This window comes from Podarcis gaigeae (genome assembly GCF_964106915.1).
Source record: "Podarcis gaigeae genome assembly, chromosome: 8".
NCBI classification, from domain to species: domain Eukaryota; kingdom Metazoa; phylum Chordata; class Lepidosauria; order Squamata; family Lacertidae; genus Podarcis; species Podarcis gaigeae.
In genome coordinates, this window is record NC_139684.1 from 34,121,318 (window position 1) to 34,141,969 (window position 20,652).

At 41.3% G+C, this 20,652-nt stretch overlaps 1 protein-coding gene across 4 annotated transcripts; it reads right to left on the reverse strand.

Moving 5' to 3' along the window:
- Nucleotides 1-417: 417 nt before the first annotated feature.
- Nucleotides 418-19,843, reverse strand: BRD7 (bromodomain containing 7). 4 transcript variants are annotated; one of them, XM_083750509.1, is made up of 17 exons: nucleotides 19,562-19,843; nucleotides 16,210-16,418; nucleotides 15,370-15,499; nucleotides 14,361-14,418; nucleotides 12,903-13,047; nucleotides 11,157-11,267; nucleotides 10,170-10,348; nucleotides 8,941-9,064; nucleotides 8,621-8,696; nucleotides 7,743-7,856; nucleotides 5,609-5,741; nucleotides 4,187-4,298; nucleotides 3,388-3,450; nucleotides 2,448-2,562; nucleotides 2,206-2,349; nucleotides 993-1,136; nucleotides 418-604 (listed from the first exon to the last, which is right to left on the reverse strand). In XM_083750509.1, exons 1-17 carry the CDS (start codon nucleotides 19,608-19,610, stop codon nucleotides 537-539), a joined length of 1,974 nt encoding a protein of 657 aa, XP_083606635.1. In that variant the 5' UTR covers nucleotides 19,611-19,843; the 3' UTR covers nucleotides 418-536. The 4 variants fall into 4 exon arrangements, with proteins under 4 accessions (XP_083606635.1, XP_083606634.1, XP_083606633.1 ...); XM_083750508.1 differs by having other exon boundaries at nucleotides 418-601; nucleotides 7,743-7,850; nucleotides 19,562-19,727; XM_083750507.1 differs by having other exon boundaries at nucleotides 7,743-7,850; nucleotides 19,562-19,727.
- Nucleotides 19,844-20,652: the final 809 nt, after the last annotated feature.

Below are 20,652 nucleotides of genomic sequence, written 5' to 3' on the forward strand. Positions count from 1 at the left end.
AAGCAGACAGCTGTTCAAGTCTAAGGCTGCTGCCCTGTGTACATCTCTAGATGCATTCTGCTGAATGTGAGTATACTCAATAAGGCACCGTTATATCTGATGTGAAAACCTGTCTAGGGCGACTCAATTTAAACTGAACATTGTTGCCTACAGCAGCCATTTCCAGTGGCCATGATGAGCTTTCCTTTTGCTTCGTCATGTGACTTCCTGTAATAATAAATGCACCATTTTAAATGTCAAATTTAAGGCTTTCTAGCCCATTGTCACCTCAGTCCTGTATGACTCAAGTAATGCCTGCAGAATAGAGGCAGCATCTAACGTAAAAAGATTTGTGTGAATGTAAAACTCTGCAACTTGCTTCAATTCTGCACTGCATTCAAGAAGCATCTCTTAGATCTGTCAGGAAAATAGAACTGGTTTGGTTTTAAAGTTTTTATTAAGAATTCAAATATAACACAAGTATACAAAGTGCCCATGCATGCACTGGGACAAATCTTTTAAAAAGGAAAGACTTAAAACCATTTAAATATGAAGCATCATGTACCACCAACTGGTTCACATTCATTTCCAATGAGAACAGGAGCTTTTGGAGGTTCCTCTGCTTCTGGAGGGAAAAAAGCATTAACAGCCTATTACTTGGCTTGTTTTGGCTAAGGATACAGGTGGAGATATATTAGCTTCTCTTTATTTAGACAGACAGCTGTGTCAATCTGCTTCAGAATTAACAAGCAGCTCTCACTGCAGGGAAGGGGAAATGTCAGGCCAAAAATCAGATTTAGGCACATCTTCCAGCACTAACTAGTCCAACGTGATAGGGTCAACACAGAAGTCAGACTTTCTCACTGTTTATTTCTTCTGTGGGTTAAGTACCTCTTAAGTGCTAGTTTACAGAATATGGTTACTGTAGTTACTCCATGTGGTGAGCAACTCATGAACCACATCCAGGACAACCGATCTATGGGGACCTGCTGAAATGCACTCTGGTTACTCACCATCTGTTAAGTCAACAAAGCTGTCCATGGCATCTGGTAAAGGAACTGAAATCCCCATCGCTTTACGAATGCCATATGTGCTCACAATATCTCCCGGAGCCACTTGTTGTGCAAGCTCTTTTAGATTACTTGTCACTCTCTCCGCTGGAAAAGTTAACAGTAAAACATTGATATGACTTTATAAGGTTTATCTAAAAGTCTGTTAATTGCCCCCCAACAGCCTAAAAATGCAGGGTTTTGTCATATAAAACTAGTTTGCACACATTGGTTTTCCATGACATGTAAAGCGGGGCAGAGTTAATGATTTACAATGAATCACTCACCTATCTGGGCCATTTTCTCTACTGGTGCATGGGAACAAACCATGGTCACTGGCTTAGTACTATATCCTAGTCAAAGGTCATCATCATAATTTTTTATATGCCACCCATATGACTGGGTTGCCCCAGCCACTCTGGGTGGCTCCCAACAAAATATTAAAAACACAATAAAACATCAACCATTAAAAGTTTCCCTGAACAGGGTTGGCATCAGATGGGAGAGCGTTCTACTGAGAAGGTCCTAATTTGCTTCACTCCATACAAACCACAATCCCTGGTTTTGACATATCACTAACCCCCCAGGAATTGTGGTTAGGGGGCCAGTGCTCTACCACAGAGGAGCAAAGCAGGCACAATTACCTCAGGCACAGTAACCCATGCAGCCCTCCAGACAGTATAACAATAAGGAAGTGAAATGCACTACCTTGTTTCCCATTGCTGCATTTCTAAGAACGCAATGCAAGATGTATTCTACTTATGTTGTGGCTGCCGTATCTAACCTGCTCTGTACACTAGCTGCAGAGTCTTTGCTGGCCCTGCCCTGTCCATCATGACTTCAGATAGTGGGGGAAGGGGAAGATTACATTCATCTAGCTTTCCAGGCTTGGCCCCTCTGCCTGCAGCAGCCAGCCAGGCATAAAGGAATCCCCTTCAGCTTGCAGTAACTAGCATTTCAATCCCCGCCAGCAACCACACATCTTCCACTCTTCTACGACATCCAGGAAGGTGATGTCCCTATATTGTTGTGGCAATGCTGCTCCATTTGATAAATGTGGTTACCAAGACAACCAGCATCCATTTTAAAGAAGTTACTAGCAGGGCAAAGCTTAGACTAAAGAACCAGGACATGCCTAAAATTTAAAGGTTTCACGTGCCAGGAGCACCACACTCACCCAAGTGCATCTCTTTGTAAGATGGGCCCAAAAGGCAGATCATGTTCGGAGGTGGCTTCGTACTTAGTCGTTCATTCTGAGCGTCTTGAAGCTCCCGAAGCAATTTTGTGGTTTCGTCAAGTTTTTTCTGGAAGACCTCTGCTTCTGTTCAATTGAAAGTGAAGTTTTGGGCAGACATCAGCTGGGCTGGCATGTGCCAAGAGGCCTTGCCAAGCAACAACTGCACAGCTCATGCCACTCACCTTCTGAGTCAAACTCCTCCACAGGCATTCCAAAATTGGTTACTGCTCTCAGTGCTGTCAGCCTCTCCTTACTAAGAAAGGAGTCAAACCTACTGGGTAGAGCTGTTTCCAGAATCTGTAGATGGCAAACAAATGCAGGTTCTTAAAAATCAAGCAAAACCCAAATTTATACAAAATATTTGTGACTCTCAATCTTTTCTTCAGCTCAAAAATAGGCACCAGGAATGTGTGGCCCTCCAGATGTCTATTGGGCATGCTGGCTGGGGCTGTTGTGGCCCAACAGCTGGAGGGCCACATATTCCCCATCCCTGCTATATACAAAGTGGGATGGTTTAAACCACTATAATTGGTTCTCTATTCCCTCAAGCGCAGACTTAGAACTACTTCAATATCAGCTGGTCAACTATAATATCTGGGACTATGTTCCATCTTCAACATTTACAACAAAAGAGAGGCAATTAAACCATTCTGCAGAATCTCATCCATTTGCCAATGAGTCAGATGAGGATACCTTAGTAATATATTTATACCTGAACACCTAGTTCATCAAATGTCTCCTGTTTACAACAGTTATGTTGAACAGGCAGCAGCAACCTATCTTGCACAACAGCATGAAGTTGTGAGGGCTTAGCTTTCAAAGTACGAAGGAGTTGAAACAGGTTTCTTTATATAGTACAAGCTGTGGCTGGAGAATACAGATGACTGCAATTAAAATCTGACCATGGCACAACAATAAGGTGAATTTTACATAACTTGATTTTAATGCTATGAATGAAAGGTCGCAACACAGAGTTGGAAGTTTATCTCCAATGCTGAACAGTAAAGAGCAAGTCAGCTGTAGAAGTACATAAAATTTGGCACTTGAAACAAATTATTCTAACTGGCTTGTATGAGAACCTTTCACTGCCTAGAGGCTCAATCAAATTCAGAAGAGTATCACCTCCACATCCTTGCTTGTAGCAGACTTTTCACACAGACATTCAGCTTCTTCTGCTGGCTGCGACTGGAAAAGAAGGATAAAGTTTTCAAGCTGCTCAACCCCTTCAACTGGTTACCTCTGATTTAAAACACTCCATGGTGGGTGCCTTCCAGATGTTGGTTATATTTGCTTGAGGTGGACAGTGAGGACTTCTCCTATGTAATCCCAGGCTTTTCATATTACCACAGTGATACAGGAAGGAGTAACACTGCTGTGGGTCCCATGACACTGAAGGGACGTAAGAATCTGACCCAAAGCTGATGGGTTTTAAGCAGCCTGTGCACGTGATTGCAGGCTTAGCTTATAACACACACACATCTTATCAAGCTAGTTTTCTGCTAATTAACCCCATTACAGGGAATAAATTTCTCAATGAAAACTTCACAGTGGGATCCAGGTGAATTAAATGCTCTTATATAAAAACATAGTTTGAAATATTTCTAAAGGTATGCCTTTCCTCTAACATGCTTTCTCAAGGAGAACTAGTACCTGGTCTCATAAGTAATATCTGTCATGTAGATTCTTTTTGCAGTCCAGGGTAATTGTCCCCATGCGAATTGTCCCCATCCCATGACTCCTTAATGCCATGATTTCCACTCCACCATTTACACTTTGGGAGTAGCCAAAGTGTAGTTCAACAACATTGGGAGGGCAACTCCCATCAGCCTCAGCTTGTAGGGTGAACAGTTAAGGATAATGAGAGTTGTAGTGTGGAGGACACTACATATTGCTTCTCCCTGATACACACAAGCAGTCTCACCTTTTCAAGTTCTCTGAGTGAGAGAGAATGCCTTCCTTGGGTCAAAACATCCAACAAACTGTCTGCCATTACATATGGGTAGTCTTGAGATTTAGCCAGGAACTCATTGATGCTGAAGATAAAAGCAACAAAATTGCATTGCCAATTAGTTTACAAGAAACAATCTTACAAATAAAAATAAAATCACTACTTACCTTTGAGGTTTTGTTTTGTTGTCTCTTTTAAAAAAAGTTTTATAATATCAGAACCACTAGGGATGTTAACTGGTGATTTCTCTTAAGTTTATAGATTTTCCCTTTCTTTGATATGTTTTTAAATTCACATCTGTACTGGGATGCAGACATGCATTATTATCCACAGGCTCTTAACTCGTGTAAATTTGCAGTGCTAGTTATCACTGACATTTCCTAGAAACAGTAAAAACTGGAGCTATGTATGTTCAGTGCAAAAGGTGGTATTCTAATCAGTCTGTGTAACTTGCATAGCAAATGGAATTGTATGTGCGGTGGTGGGGGAGAGGAGCACATTATACCCTAATGTATGCCAACTTGAATTTGTCTTGGAAAAGCCAAGGTGCAACCAGGATAAAGTAACACTAAGCAAGCTTTCTACAAATATGGGGTTCAGGGGTGCCAACCTGAATAAAATATTGAGGGAGAGCCAGGTAAGCGCAGCCCCACATAATTGATCACATGATGTTGTGCAGACACACCAGTTGAATGGCAATGCCCATCAACTTTGGGGGAACCCAGCCGCCTCAAATATTTCATTGAGGGGGGAGCAAAGCCCCTTTGGCCCTTAGGAGTTGGTTCCTATGATGTGGTTACACCTAACATGCCAAATACCACTCCAGTGCTCATTCCTCCATCTCTCACAAAAAACCTGGAGAACTCGGTTAGAGAATGACAGTGATGATGCCATGCTTGCAGGTTTGATCCCTGTATGGGACAGCTGCATATTCCCGCATTGCAGGGGGTTGGACTAGATGATCCTCAGGGTCCCTTCCAACTCTATGAATCTATGAACCAGTCAGGAAAGCTGAGACACAAGAAGAGATCCATCCAACTGAGACCCCCAAGGGAAACTTATGTGCGTAGAAAAAGCATCTCTCAGAATCATACCACAATTTAGATTTTTATTTGTATTAGGACAAAGGTTGTAATGGATGGGATGTAAAAATCGAAATACTAAGAACTCATTAGCTTCCCTGTTGAGTTAGTGTTATTCCAGGAAAACCCGCACATCAACTAGTCAAAAATAAAGAATACAAAAGCTGCAGTCAAGTTCCATTCTGTTGCTAGTGCCAATGCCAGGAGAAGGAAAAGAAGCACTCTCCCCCCCCTCCTGCCAATATGTGAACATTTCTAAAAGAGGTTTTTAATTCAAAGTCATCAGGATAAAGACAAAAATAAGCCTACTTACTTAAAATTCCCTTGATTAGAATCTTCCCCATAGGTGGAATAGATTAAATCAGAATCATCCTTGCTGATATTTGCAAATGTGGAGTCATAAGCTGGAGCATAAGAGCTAAAGGGCCCGTAGTTCAAGTACATCACTAATGAAAAATAAGAGCCGGAATTAATATTCTCACATGTGTTAGGCTGAATGTCCCTTTTAACAACAGATTTGCTCTTCACAGGTGTTTACTGTTTCTTGGAAGAAGAGGTACAGCTTCTCAATTTAAAGTTAACAGCACTTTAAATCTATTGCACCTGGTCTGGCCAGAGTAAAGAAAGCCTCTTTGGGCTCCGAGAACCCAGTTCCATGAGTGCCAAGAAATTAATGTTGCTTCAATTACACCTGTCCTAGTGCCAGGCAACCAGAGATGTTAATACTTGGGCTGGGGGTGCCTCCTCTCCCCACTGCCAGTCACCATTTCTTCCAACAGAAAATTGTAAATGCTACACTGAAGCAACTGTCATTAAATATTTCTTTCGGAATGAATGAAATGCTTTTTCAGAGGTGGTTTTAGTCACTCAAAGGCCATGTTCACAATGATTTTGACTTAATAAACTATACTGTGCAAGAGCTGGAGGCTGGCAGAATTGCTGCTTCATTCCCACCTTTACACAAGTTGCTAATCAAACCAGGAAGGGGATAGTTTCACACGGCATCTGAATCCGAGACTATGCTTTGATTCTCCCTAGCAACCCAGGCTCGCTAGCCAGCCTTAAGCTAGAGTTTGCTGTTTGCTTATTAAACCTGGCTTGTTAGGGAGAAGCAAAGCCCTAACAAACACAACAAACTAAGAGCACAGAATGCATAATTCAGGGGTAGCCAATGAGGTGTCCTCCAGATACTACAACTCCTACCAGCCCCAGTCAACATGTTCAGAGATGATGGGATCTGTAGTCCAACAGTATCCTGACATGGGTAAAGAATATGCCTAGTATTGCCATAATTCTGACCAATCCCCTCCAACTAGGTTGTACAAGTCTTGTGTCTGAACCTATCCACTTTTACCTTGCACAACTAGGTTGCTGAATTCATACCACACCAGAGCTACATTCCATAACCACTGGTTTATTAAAATTGGCATTTCTATTAATTGCTTGTGAACCCAGATTCAACCAGCATGCATGCCCAAAGAAACCTGCTTTTGCAAATCCAAATTGGTTTAACGGGTACATATGTGGCTATATGCAGTGCCCCAATACTGAAATAAGAGTGTGAAAATATTATCATGCCACACAGTGTAGATATCTTAAAAGCCTCAAGTCATGTGTTTCAACTCTGGAATGAATCAAGTGATGCGAATTTCTGTGATTCAGTTTGTGTTTTGTCTCAAGAATGAATACATCAGCAAAGAGAAAAGACTGTGGATACAGAGTGAGATCCAACATTGCATCAGGAGATGTGAGGGGACTTCCCCTTCCTCTCCCCCCCATGAAGCTCCCCATCTTGCTCCAGAGGGTCCCCCAACATCCTGCAAATCCCTGATTTGCAGGGAGTTGCAAAGGGGAGGAGAGAGCTGCATTTAGACAAGTGGGATACCGCAACTGGGTATCACCCAGATTCAGCTTTGATCTATGTTAGCTGATCAGATTAGCTGAGTTTTAAGGACTAAACTAATAATGTGAAAAGCTTTTAATTGTTCTGATGATGGATACAAATCCCATATATTTTCAGGGAACAAACAGTCTAGTGCATATACTGTTAAAAGCTTTTGAGCTTTTCTAGCAGCTGCCAAAGCATATGATGTGATCGTTCAACAAAACTTCTGTTTCGGCAAGCTAGCAACAATTCGGTTTTCTGCTGACTGGACCGACAACTCTTGCCAAGTAGTAAATGAGCAAAATATTTAGCTCTAATCTCTTTTGTTTTTTATAGCCCAAGTCATGCAATAGATTCTCCTCTACTTATGCAAAATCTCCTTTTTATATGGGGTTTTTAGTACATCAAATATTTTAGTAACAAATAAGTATGCCTAGACATAGTTAAATGTGGCAAGGGCTACAGGGCACTCAGTCAGTGGTTCATAGCTGACCTGTGTAATTTCTGCCAGCCTTGTTGCATTCAAGGGCACCACTAAGCATAAATTAGAATTAACACTTACCAGGAGTAACTTTGTTTCTTTTGTCTTCTTTGAACCCTTGTAACGTATTTACACCTGACTGCAGTCTTCCAGCTGTGACACCCAACTTTGCAGAGCCATGTCCGATTTCTACCACTCAAGAGATGAACAAAAAGAAAGTTATAGGACTTAAGTTAGCCACATGCACAGAACATCTCCCTTCTGAGTATTTACTAGGTTTTTCTAAAGCCTTTGAGCATAAACACTGAAAAATAGTCCCTTAAAAACACCTTTGTCCTGGATTCAACTATATGTCATAAAAATGCACTAAGAAAAAGGTAGTTGTCATAACGACCCTAAAACAGAAATGTCCATGCTAATCTATTTTTATTTACTTAATTGAGCAGGTGAAGGCAGGGAACTGAATTTGGGACCTTATACATAGAAATTATTAAGCTATATTGCAAGGATGGGAAACCTGAGACCCTCCAGATGGCTCAAGACTACAACTCCATTCATCCCTGAGCTCTGGGCATACTGGATGGGAACTCAAGCAACATCTGGGCAGGCACAGGTCCCCCATCTTTGCTAGATAAGGAATCATGCTTCTGGAAGGCATTCGTTTAAAAATGCCATGGAATATTCCAAGATGTTGGGTCATTATTCCCTAAATCAAACAGCATTCTCATGAAGGACATCCCATTCTGACTGTCTCTGGGCTAACTGTTCAAACAGGGACCATTTAAGCAGGGACCAGAAGCAGCCAGATGCTCAGTGGCAATTCTAAGGAAAGCTAGCATGGGAGGAATGTGGGACAGCCTCAAGAGACTTCCTCTGCACCTCTACTAAGTGTAGAAATCCATCAGTAATACACACCACCAAGGGGAAAGGTTGTTAAAATTACTCAGTGCAAGCATTACCCCCTGTGTTATTTTCTGCTGGATTAAGAAGTCCCAGGGTGGTTGTGCCATCAGGTTTTCTTCTTTCAAACTCACACTGAAATAAAGATCAAGCCATTAAAATGTGTCTTTTGTGCACAGCCTACAAAGCTAGGATGACAGAGTCATACATAATTTAGCAGGCTGTTTTGTTTATTGCTTCAATGAATGAATATTATGAGACTTTAGATTTGTAATCACATCAATCATTGAAACATCAAATGAAAGGGACTGAAACGTATTTAACTTATGTTATGGTGTTCTAGATAATGAGCATCATCCATATCCTTTTCTCCGTTTACCTGAGCATTAGCAGGTCTTTTTGTTAACTTTCCTCCTGATTCTCTGATGATATGTTCAATCAGTTCCTGTTCCCTCTCTAAATTACTATTCCTTATTTTTTCTTCAAGTAGCTCTTTCTCTTTCCTAGAAAACAAACATACATTAAAAAGAGACAAAAAACCCCAAAACTATATACATTACCGTATCCCTTCATAGTATATAAGATAGCAAAAAAAGGGGGTTTAATACCACCAAGTCTAAAACTTTGTTTTAGAATGTGTGCAGTAAATTCCAAGAAGTTCTTCATCAGTTTAAAATAAAGTGGCACATTTGGCAGTAAAGGTGGAGTTCATTTGCCAGTAACTTGCTTCCTTCATTGTGCATGCCATCATCCTTGAGTCTGAAAGTATGATTTCAAGCAGAAGGGACTGTATCCAGTGTTGTTTGTTTTCTAAATAGTCCCACTGAACTTACAGGACATGACTAATATAGGCCCATTAATTTCAATGGCTTTGTTTTGAGTAAAACTTAGCTGGATACAACAAAATGTTTCTAAAATTTGTCTTATACAACAGGATAACATAATTTGAACCTGAAGTTTTACCGGAGTGCAAATAAGTACCAAAAATTCGTCTTGCGAAGCGACGCAAAAACCAAAAAATCCTTTCGTCTTGCGCGTTTTTCGTTTTGCGAGGCATTCGTCTTGCGGGGCACCACTGTATTAAATTGCATCTCGCTATTGTGTTTACTATTGTAGTTTCTACTATAAATGTTGTCCACTGGCAGTTCTAGCAAACACTTGCTGCCTCTCCAGCTCCAGGATTGGCTGAGGATTGATTGGCAGTTGTGTGGTAAAGGCACCCAAACATGGTCAATTTAGCAGCTCCTACCAACTGGCCTTTTCCCTGCTCTGAAGCTGGAAAGGCAAGTGGGTGAGTGCCAATGCCAGAAGATTCTGTGCACCTTTTCCTTCAGAAAAAAATGTGGGTGGTGGTGGAATAGGACTGGTGACTATGATCTTTGGCTAAGGCTACCCAAAAATGGGAGATCCCTATAGATGCCTCTGTACAGAGGTGTTCCATGTAGCCATCATGCCTAAGTGCTACTGACAGACCAGTCTTCTTCTATGTATTTGTTTAATCCCTATTCAGAGCTACTGGAGATAGTTGCTTTCAATGCAGCCTGGGGCTGCCTGCTCCTAATTTTGCTGAAATGAAAGAAATATGTAAGCCCTTTGCAGAGTAATTACTTCTTGAGTTCTTTGCTAGGTGTTTTAAAGGCTCTGAGGTCTATGTCCATGGAGTCTGCATCTTTCCCAAAGCCATCATCATCTTCACCTGACTGGAGACCTGTTTTATCTTTATGTTTCCTGCTCTTCTGAAGGTCTGCCATGAAGTCAATGCTTTGTTTCAAGCTCTGGATTCTTTCCTAGGGAAACAAACCATGCAGGTTTAAAACTTCATATGTATGTGAGTCCCCCATTTTAAAACTGCCTAATCATTAAGTGCTTTTCTTTCAGTTACAAGGGGTCTTCAGAGGGGGAAAGAGGGCTGCAAAGCTGTCATAGAACCCTTGCAGAGTCTGCAGTCTTTCCCCCCAAACTGAAGGTCCACGTTCTGCACTAATAAAATATTGTAAAAGCAGTTGTACTAGCAGTGCTTTTTTCCCAGGGAGAACTCACAGGAACTCAGTTCCAGCACCTCTCAGGTGGGCACCATTGCCATTCTAAAAGAATGAAGGAGGTGTTCATGGTGAGTTCTGGCATCTCTTTTTCTAGAATAGCAGCACTGTGTGGAAGGAGATCGGGAGAAAAGCCTACCACAAGCTATCAGTTCAGATTCCTGTTGAGTGTGCTCTGTTCTTCCCCCATCTGCCTACTGGGTAGGTAAGAGGTGAGGAGAAAAAATGGGGTGTAGGGAAGGAAGTCCCACTGAGTTCAAAAGACTTAGTCCCTAATACATGTGTTTAAGATTGCAGCCGTAGTGATTCTTGGAAAAAAGATCAAGCAAGTAGGTAGGGTTCCAATACATATAAATTACAAACAATCTAATTTTAAGTTATAACTATTATTGGAGAGATAAAGAAGAAAGAACTACTTACTGAATTAACCCAATGACAGCCTTTAGCTAGAAAAGAATGACCTCTTCTCTATTAAACACAAATGGAAATATGATGAAACCATACACAAGCCAACAAAACTCCAATACCTCTTGAATTATTTCCTTAATTCAGTTACCTGGCTGAGTATTTTCATTCCTGAATGCAAGAGTTTTTTAGCAGCCTTGTAATAAATGGTCTCTGGTTTGTTATAGACCATGGCGTTAGTACACATCAGTCTGAAGTTCTCCTGTATCAACAGAAGAAGTAAGACACATAAGTAGGAACTTACAGGAATGTTTCCTAGAAAATATATCTGCCCCTTTATGTATGGAAATTTGTACTGTGGACAAGATGGCAGGTGCTAGTAATTGAGAACATAAGCACTGTTTGTTCTGCCTGGCTAAAAAAAGTATCCTCATAATATGGAGGATAAAGGAATAATGCATCATAATACAGGTGCAAGTTAGTCTATACAGTTTATTAGTAGGCTTTCCAAGTTCCAACCTAGCAACAACGCTTGTGTGCACACACATGTGTAGACCAGTGTTTCCCAACCTTGTGCCTCCAGATGTTTTTGGCCTACAACTCCCATCATCCCTGACCACTGGTCTTGCTAGCTAGGGATGATGGGAGTTGTAGGCCAAAAACATCTGGAGGCACAAGGTTGGGAAACACTGGTGTAGACAGCACTGCTGTGTGCACACATGCAGATAGGAAGCATTGCTACTCCATGGTTCTATCTTACTCCACTGTTGTAATAGTCTCTCTCCTGACCCACCTCTAACTACAGTACTACTGCAGATAGAAGAAAAGGACAGGCTAAGAAATCATTGTACTAGCTGGCAGAAAAGGCACCAGGCCTGCATTCTCTGCCACCTCGAAGCTCTTAAGAGTGACAGGCTGAGTCTCTGGTTGGGATTTGGTATCCTTTTACTTAGGTATTAGTTTGCAAAACACTAGGCCAGCAGTTGATGTGTGTTAAAGATGACAGATTTGATCTGAGACCAAAGATGCTTATGACAGACATCTGACTTTACACTTTTCATATTAATGTGCTGATAAAGGCAATGCTCAATGCAGACAGTACTCCCAAGAGATCAGAGGGCTCTTTTTGTCAGGATGACAACAGTAATAAGGGAATCACACGTGTTTTTCTTTAAAATGTGCAAATAAAAGGATAAAAGGTTGGGGCCGGCATTTTAAAATATAGTGCTATATAAGGCAGGAAAGAGGCAAGTTGCATTTTTTAAAACTTTTTTTGGGGGGGGGTGAGAGTCAATATACACAATATTTCTTTCAGTAATGCAATTGTATTACATTCTGGAAGAATGCAAGGGATTCTTACTACTGTCCTGTGTGCTAAAGCTTCTTTCCTACATTTCTCAAGAAAACAACAACACAAACATATTTACATGCTTCTGTGATTTAAGTAGTTCTCTTAAACACAGAAAAACCTCAACCTTATTAGTACAATGGTGAAGAGTCACTTAATTATGGCTATAAGTATTTATTACTCTGATGCACTAATGACCAGGTTCATTTCACATCCTTGTTTTAAAAGATCAAGTACTTCTGCTGGTCAGTCTTTTCTCCTTGACACACACACACACACACACACACACACACACACACAAAATTTCCAACACCCTGGAACATGAAAAATGTCTCTTGAAAACATTCACAAAGACTTTCTCTAAAGAAAGCAAATGAACAACTCTGAAAGCCAGATGCGCCAATTTTTTATTCTATGTGTTCATAAACTATGAAAGTGCAGCCCCAAAATGAATAAAATATTGAAAAAACCTGCACAATGCAATTGCTAGTACCAGCAAGTGTCAACGTCTAATCCCCCCTCTGCAGTTAAAATATAAATTAAAAGCACCTTTAGTTCTTCTATGGACTGGTAACCATTGTTCTTGATCTTCTCTTTCATGGTACTAAAATCCATTGGGCGTTTAATGATCATGGAGTAGCCAGGAGCAATAAAGTCAGTCACAGGAAATGAAAAGAAAGCATTTGGATCCTTTCTGTTAAGAAATGAAAAGAAGAGCCCTTTATGTTTCATTTCTATAACAAAGAACAGACAGAGCTTAGTATTAAATAGGAGAGAAGACTCCAACTTGAAAGAAACCACAGAACTGAACTGAAACAAGAGAGCTTTTGCCCTAATAATACAATCTTGCATTTCTTTAAAGTTGTAGAGGTGCTGCCTGGAAGCAGTCTCACCCTCCCTTTTTATTTTATTTTATTTTTTTTACTTTTGATGGGATTTTATTTTTAAAGCATGTTTGACATTTCTAAACCAAACCACAGGTGCCACATTCTGTCTCTCCTTAGAACACCAAAATGGATTATAATATCAATGGCAGGGAAAGCAATTCTATTTTACAAGGCCGTTGAATGCTTGCAAAATCTTACTCTCACCTTCAATTGAAGGGTCCTGTTTAAGACTGGCAGCATTCCCAAAACCCCAAGCAGTGTTAATACATAGAGCAAAGCCTTCAAACATCAATAGTCCAAGCCTCACCAAGTGTAAGTTAAAACTAAGAGAGAAATCATCAAATCCTCATTCTGGTCCACATGGGTATGCAAGATACCTAAGAGCTACAAAAGATGAGTTGTCCAAGCCAGTCACGAATCATACATATAACAACTGCACTGACTGAGAAGACTGCCACTAGCTTTTGGCTAAATCCACAAGCAAGAATAGGCCTGGAATCGTCAAAATTAATTTGACCTTCCTCTAGTAACTACTGCTTACTTCCACCCTTTCCCTGATAAACTCCTGTTTAAAAAAATGTTTTTGCCCTCATGGAGCAATGCTTCATATAATCTGTAGTCAAGTTACATGAACAATTCCCTAAGTTCAGATGGGTTAAGCAAGAGTATACTTCAGACAGATTTCTCCTATTAGGAGAACCTAATGCCCTCTTAAAGAAAGAAAAACTTAGACCACAAACCAAGATCCTAAAAAAGCTAGAGGATATTCCATGACTACTCCAGAGTAAGCAATTTTTGAAACACAACCCATTTATCAGTAACTTTCTAGAACCACTTCAATAAAGATTTAACGATTAAAAGTGAAAACCAATATTAAAGGAAGATGATGCAGGAACTATGCATTATCAACACTAAAAGAACTTGGGTTCAACATGCATTAGCTTGGCAGATTTTACAGTTGTTGACAGCAATAGCAACACAAATGCATGTAGAAAGAAAGAAAGAAAAAGAAAGAAAGATCCAGCTCAGAAAAATTAACACATTGGTTAGACAGCATTTTCTAATCTTTAGCAATTTCTACTAGCAGTATCAGAAATGCTCAGTCTTGACAAGAACTCACCTTTGCAGTTGCCTCACAAGTTGGTTCAATGCTTCTTGAAGTGGCGTCTGTTCCACTTCTAGGACAAAAAGATGAAAGAAAAATATTAACTAGAGTGCATGCATGCATGCGCGCGCACACACACACACACACACACAACACATAAGAAATGCTAAATAGAAAATGCTATATTTTCAAATGAAGTACTGCTGTGCAAGGTAATAAACACATCAAGAGTTGCTTTCTCCTGTTAACACTTTTTCTGTGCATGAGGTTCCATAAGCTGGTTAGCTCTCTCAATTGCTCTGACAGGAAGGACTATGCACACTACAAAGAAATTTGACCTTTTCCATAGGTGGTGGTGCGCTCCCCGATTCTAGTTCTGCCTATGCCGTAGCAAGGGGGTTGTTTCAGAGCTGCTGCTTCAATCACCTTTGGAACTTCTGCCTTTCTCCCTTCTTCAGCTTAGCTAGCTGAGGTGGAAAGTGAGCCAGTCTTTTTAACTCTGGCCATACCTGCTCAGCAGGGAGGCTCAATGGCCAAAGACAGGTGTGTGCCTCAGTATCACCCTGTCATCAAGAGAATAAGGCCACAGAAGTGTCCCATCCAGCCATGGGATGCACTTGCCATAACTTTGGACCATGTTTGTGGGGCATTCCTGACTGTTTCAAGTTTTACATCTCATAGTTTCAAACATACATTTATTTTAATTTTAGAAACAGTGGTGCATGAAGCATTTCAGCCTATTAAGAAACCTCCCACAATTTGAAAGCAAACTTCAGTTTTGCAGATTTTGGCCAATTACATGTTAGTAATGGAGAGAACTAATAGCCACAGTGTTGCTGCTATTTCAGATTTATTTTGAGACTGATCTTATTTTTTAAAAAAAAACTTTCAGGATTCATATTCCAGCTTTCCTCTTCAACACCAAAGCACTTAAGGTGGCCAATGTCATAAATTGAGAAGCAAGGCAGAACAAATCAACTTACCTAACAGCGTAAAAAGAAACAACAAAACAGCTTTTTCTTACCTTCTTGTTTTGCCAAACTGCTTGCCAATGGTTTTTCAGGTGGCAAGTCTAGCCTTAGAGGAGTCTGACATTTCAGTTCTCTTTCTCCTTCACTTTCACCCCGGTCCCTATCTCGCTTCTTTTTATCATCCTGTGGACATAAAATATAAGCAAAACTGTTGAGAAGAAGTATCCATACCAGTGGCTGGAAATCTGATTACAATTTGTTTACTCAGTGAGGAAATTCATTGTGCGTATACTAAAGGTACACAACGAACATTACAAATATGTTCTTTATGTGCTGTCTCCACCTACTGGAAGACACACTAAGTCAGGACAAGCTTATTAACATTTAAAGGATGTGTTCCATAGGAAGCTGCCTTATACCAGATCAGCCTGTTGCCCATCTAGCCCAGTATTGTCTAGCTTGACCAGCAGTGGTTCTCCAGGGTCTTGGGCATACAGTCTTTCCCATTACCTGGTCCTTTTAAAATTGAATACTGAACAGGGGGCCTTCTGCATGCAAAGGAGGTGATTTATCTTTGAGGTATGGGCTACATTTGCACAAGTGGAAAGCTGCACGTGCAATTCTGCTTGTGCAAGGTGCCTTTACCCAATGTTTTAATTCCACAGTCCCAACTCAGCCCTTTATGCCGCATCCCAAGTCTTTCCAAAGGATTGAGGACGATCCTGAAGACCAACCTTCACCAACCTGGTGCCCACCATAAGTTTTGGACTACAACTCGCATCAGCTCCAGCCCAAACATTTGGAGGACACCAGGTTGGAGAAGCCTGCCAAAGACAATCTATCACAAGGAAAAGATTCAAGTTAAAAAACAAAACAACTGCTCTGAAAGCTACCTTTCCTTTTCTCTTTCTTTTTTCCTTTTCTTCTCCAGGAACTTGCTTTTCTGCTTTTTTCCTCTTCTTCCTTTTCTTGTCTTTGTGTTTTTCATGGTCATTTTTGTCTTCGTATAGGGCTGAATCATGTACTGAGCTCTGAGTGGAAAGTTCCGTGACTTCATTTCCTCCCACCTTTAAAACCAGCTTTAAGGGCTTTTCTACATATTCTAGGAAAAGCACAGGAAATAGACATGGTTTAAGTATTACAAATAAACTTGTACTACATACCCTAATAGGCTAGCGAACTTCAGGTTACAAAAGTTTTTAACAATTAAACTGATGATTATGTAGCCAAGAATATATAGCTAAGATATATATAGAACCCAAAATATTGACCTAAGGGTTATTTTAATGGTGTCAGTTAGTAACTAGAAAAAATGTATCTTTCTTTGTATAGCCAGCCAATTTACATGAAACCACTGAGCTTCATGTAGACCTTAGCTCCATTAATATCTGAATGCCACGGAGCAGCTTTGTACTTGGTTTTTGCAATGCTACAATGAACGAAGTAGTCAGAGACAGAAAGGTTATAACATAGCATTTAAGAAGATACTGTAGTGCTAAGTCTTGAAGCTTTTGTTCAGCATTCATACAGAACATGGATGAGAGCCTTTGGGGCCCCCAATGTTATTCGGACTCCAAGCGCCCATCAGCTCTAGATGATGGGAGATTTAATCTAGAAAAATTTGGAAGGCTGCAGGTTCCTCATCCCTGATACAAAGTATTTCAAGTGCTCAAATCACTTCACAAAACAATGGTCCAGTTCACATATAAAAAGGTAAAGGTACTCCTAACCATTGGGTCCAGTTGTGGACGACTCTGGGGTTGCGTGCTCATCTCGCTCTATAGGTCAAGGGAGCCGGCGTTTGTCCACAGACAGCTTCCAGGTCATGTGGCCAGCATGACTAAGCCGCTTCTGGTGAACCAGAGCAGCGCACGGAAACGTCATTTACCTTCCCATCAGAGCAGTACCTATTATCTACTTGCACTGGCATGCTTTCGAACTGCTAGGTTGGCAGGAGCAGGGACCGAGCAATGGAAGCTCACCCCGTCGCAGGCATTCGAACCGCCAACCTTCTGATCGGCAAGCCCTAGGCTCTGTGGTGGTCTAGTTCACATATAGCAACAAGCTAAACCATGGCTTTGTATGAATGAGCAATTGTGCGAGTTCCTTGAGAGATTGCCGAGGTTCCTTTGCAGCTCCTCTGGTCCTGTGCTGCTGCACTGCTGTGAGCTAAGTCATGATATGACTTTGTGTTATGCCAGAACCCAGGCTTGTGGTTGTGTGCCCCAGGCATACCACAGATATTAAGCCACAGGAAAAACTTCAGCCACAGCTCGTGGTTTTCTCTGAGGTGAAATAAATCTTGAACACAGTTCAGACACACAAAATCAAACCACCGCTGACCTTACAGCAGCAGGTGGACCAGAGAAGGAGCAAAATGGCTGCAATCCTTTCTCTGTGAAACAGGGTATTTGCTTGTTTGTATTAAACCATGGTTAGCCCTGATGTTTTACATGCAACCAAGGTCATTATCTCAGCAATTTAAAAAAAGGATAAAATATTAATATTCCCACACCACAGAACTGCCACCCTAGCCAAGAAAAACATTTTGGAGTGATCAACATTTCCCTCCATGCCAAGAATTTTTCCTAGAAAGTGAAGATAGAAATTGTCTTTAAAATTAGGGAAATTTCATAGGAAAGAAGAAGCAGGTTGTAGCCTAGTTCATGGTTCTGCCTATTCTTACAGTGACATAATGGCATTTCCAGCAAATTTGGGAATGAACTGAGATCATTTCATGCATTGGCTGTGTTCACATATCACACTAAACTATGGTCCAGCATGATGCATGTGAGAAGGAACAAGTCACAATCAGTCTCTCTCTTCATCCCATGTGGCCAAGGGGAATTAAAACTTTTTTTTCTTTATCTGAACCACGGCTTGTCACTGTGTCTGTAATGACAATCTGCAGTAAATATTTTTAAAATTATTTTTGATACAATCAGCAAAATTTAAAATCAAATACTAAATTATACATCTGGGTAGGCTTGTTGCAACAACATTTTCAGTAGGCATCAAGGAGGGTAGCAAGGGTCCCTGCTTAATGTTAATAGGCAATACATTTCAAAGCATAGATGCTGTTGTGCTGAAAGACAAACTCCTAACAGATGGAGAACAATTATTATATGGCACTTGTAGAAGTGCAAGCTCTGCAGATTGAAGCAGTCAAGTAAGCACATTTGGGGCAAGGTGATCCTTCAAGTTAAATGGACCATTAACTATAGCTAGTTTAAAACAAGACAACTTCAAAAGGTTTCTGGAGCTGGCTATATATATATATATATATCCATAGTTAATTTTAAGTGCAGTTCCCAGTTCAACTGACACAAGAGCTAGGACAGTCTGTCATTTTCTATGGGTGGCCCAGGATTAACAGCTATCTTTGAGAGAAGGTATTGCACTTTTTCACTGTCTTTGTATTTTAGATATCCTGCAGGTTGCTCCTCCCTTTTTATGCTGTCACTGTTATGAGAATCTGTATTTTATTATGCAATTCTTAAGTTTTATAACTGTATTTATAGAATCACTTCAATTTTAATATTGCACAAATATCATATTATGTACAATAAGCTCAAAACCAGATCAAAATACATGGTCAACATTCTACATATCCAGGTAGGCCGAATGTTTCTTCCTTTTATAAAAATTATGCACTCCTTGATTGCAAAAACAACAAGCCAATCCTCAAAGCTGTTTACAAAGACAAGTGCGCCACTTGATGTCAACAGGCAGGGAGTTCCAATGGGCAGGGCACCACCCACACTTGAAAAGAATCATTTCCTACAAGTGGGACATTATGTGGCAGTGGCGCCAGACCCACAGATCGAAACGGTGGGAGTGGGTGTATATTGGGGCAAAATTAATTCAATTAATTAACTGTTTGATTAATTAATACTTGCAGGAACAGGTACAGGGTGTGGGGGACCCTCAGGTGCCCATGAGAGTCTCCACAGCACATACCTTTCTTCTACCTGACCTACCTCACAGGGTTGTTGTGTGGCTTTAATGAGGAAGGCGAGAGAACCATGTATACGCCACCTTGAGCTCATGGGAAGGGGGGATACAAATGCAATAAAATAGATATAGATATCCCACACCAACCCACAGGAGGAAGCCCCTTCCCCCTAAAAATCCCCCCCCATATATATATATATATACATACACACACCACAACAGCACCACACAACCCACCGCCCCCTCATTTTCAACCTATTTAGCAGCCCCGAGAGGAAGGAGGGGCGGCACCTTCATACGGGTACTTCTCCCCCCTGTGCTTCTTGTGCTTCTTGCCCATGGCCCGAACGCAGACGCCGCCGCCGCAGAGACCCTCCTTCCCTCTTTCCGCCAAGTCTCGCCCTCCTCCCGCCGCGCTGCGTTTATTCTCGTGAGAGGAAGGAAGGCCGAGCACAAAGCGGAGGGAGAGGGGAGCGCAGATATAGAAATAAATGGAAGAGCGGCCTAACGCCTTGTCCGGGTGAGCAGCTTCCGCGCTCGCTTTGGCAGCCGTCTCTCTTCTCCCCGCATCCCGACCCCTGCGGAGGAAGAGATAGGAAGCGAGGCTTTGGGCGGAGCTCAGTTTAAAAAGCCGCGTGTCCCTGCCTCGCTCTTCCTTTTATCCGCCACCCCAGCTCCCCCGCGCAACGGTAGCAGTAGCCAGCTCTCATCCTACTCACAGTAGATCCGCTGAAGTTAAGGGGCATGACTTAGTTCATTAATTTCAGTGGGTCTGCTCAAAGTAGCCACAGAGACCAGTTGTGCTTTGACAACGTGACATATAACAGTTCAGATAAAGCCAAAGGGGAAAAAATGGTAACAGAACTCGGAAGCCGAACTTGTGCGCCCTTCTAAAACTCTATCTCATGGGCCCGAATCGAAGGGGAGGGGGGAGAGGAAGGAAAAAGGACAAGGAAGAGACTGGGGCAGAGAGCGGCACAAGTAAGGTGCCTGAGAAGATGAATGGTGACCCCTGGCGGCTCCAGGGCGCTACTACAGCGGCGCAGTCGCCGGTTGAGCCTTGTTCTTCCCCGCTTCCCTGTTCTAAGGTGAGACTCAATTATATATAAAATAGACGGCTAAAATTATATTTATATAACATATAAAATTATATCTAATCAGTTGTCTTGCATGGATATGTGCCTGTCCATATTGATAAGAGCTTTAATTTGTAGGGTTGCCATACTTCAAGGAGGTTCTTTAATGGTATATTAAAATCTTATTTTCTGAATGCTAGGTTATGATCATATCAGACTGCAACTGAGAGGGAGCTTGATTTGGGGATAGGAGTTAAGCTCTAGGGTTTCCAAAAGGGTGTGTGGGGATTTATATGGTGCATTCGT

Coding starts and splice junctions, on each gene's coding strand:
- BRD7 (XM_083750509.1), bottom strand. CDS start 19,610: ATGGGCAAGAAGCACAAGAAGCACAGGGGGGAGAAGTACCCGTATGAA. Junction 14,419..15,369: donor CAGTTTGGCAAAACAAGAAG/GTAAGAAAAAGC, acceptor TTTTTGTCCTAG/AAGTGGAACAGACGCCACTT. Junction 5,742..7,742: donor AAGAAACAAAGTTACTCCTG/GTAAGTGTTAAT, acceptor ATTTTTCATTAG/TGATGTACTTGAACTACGGG.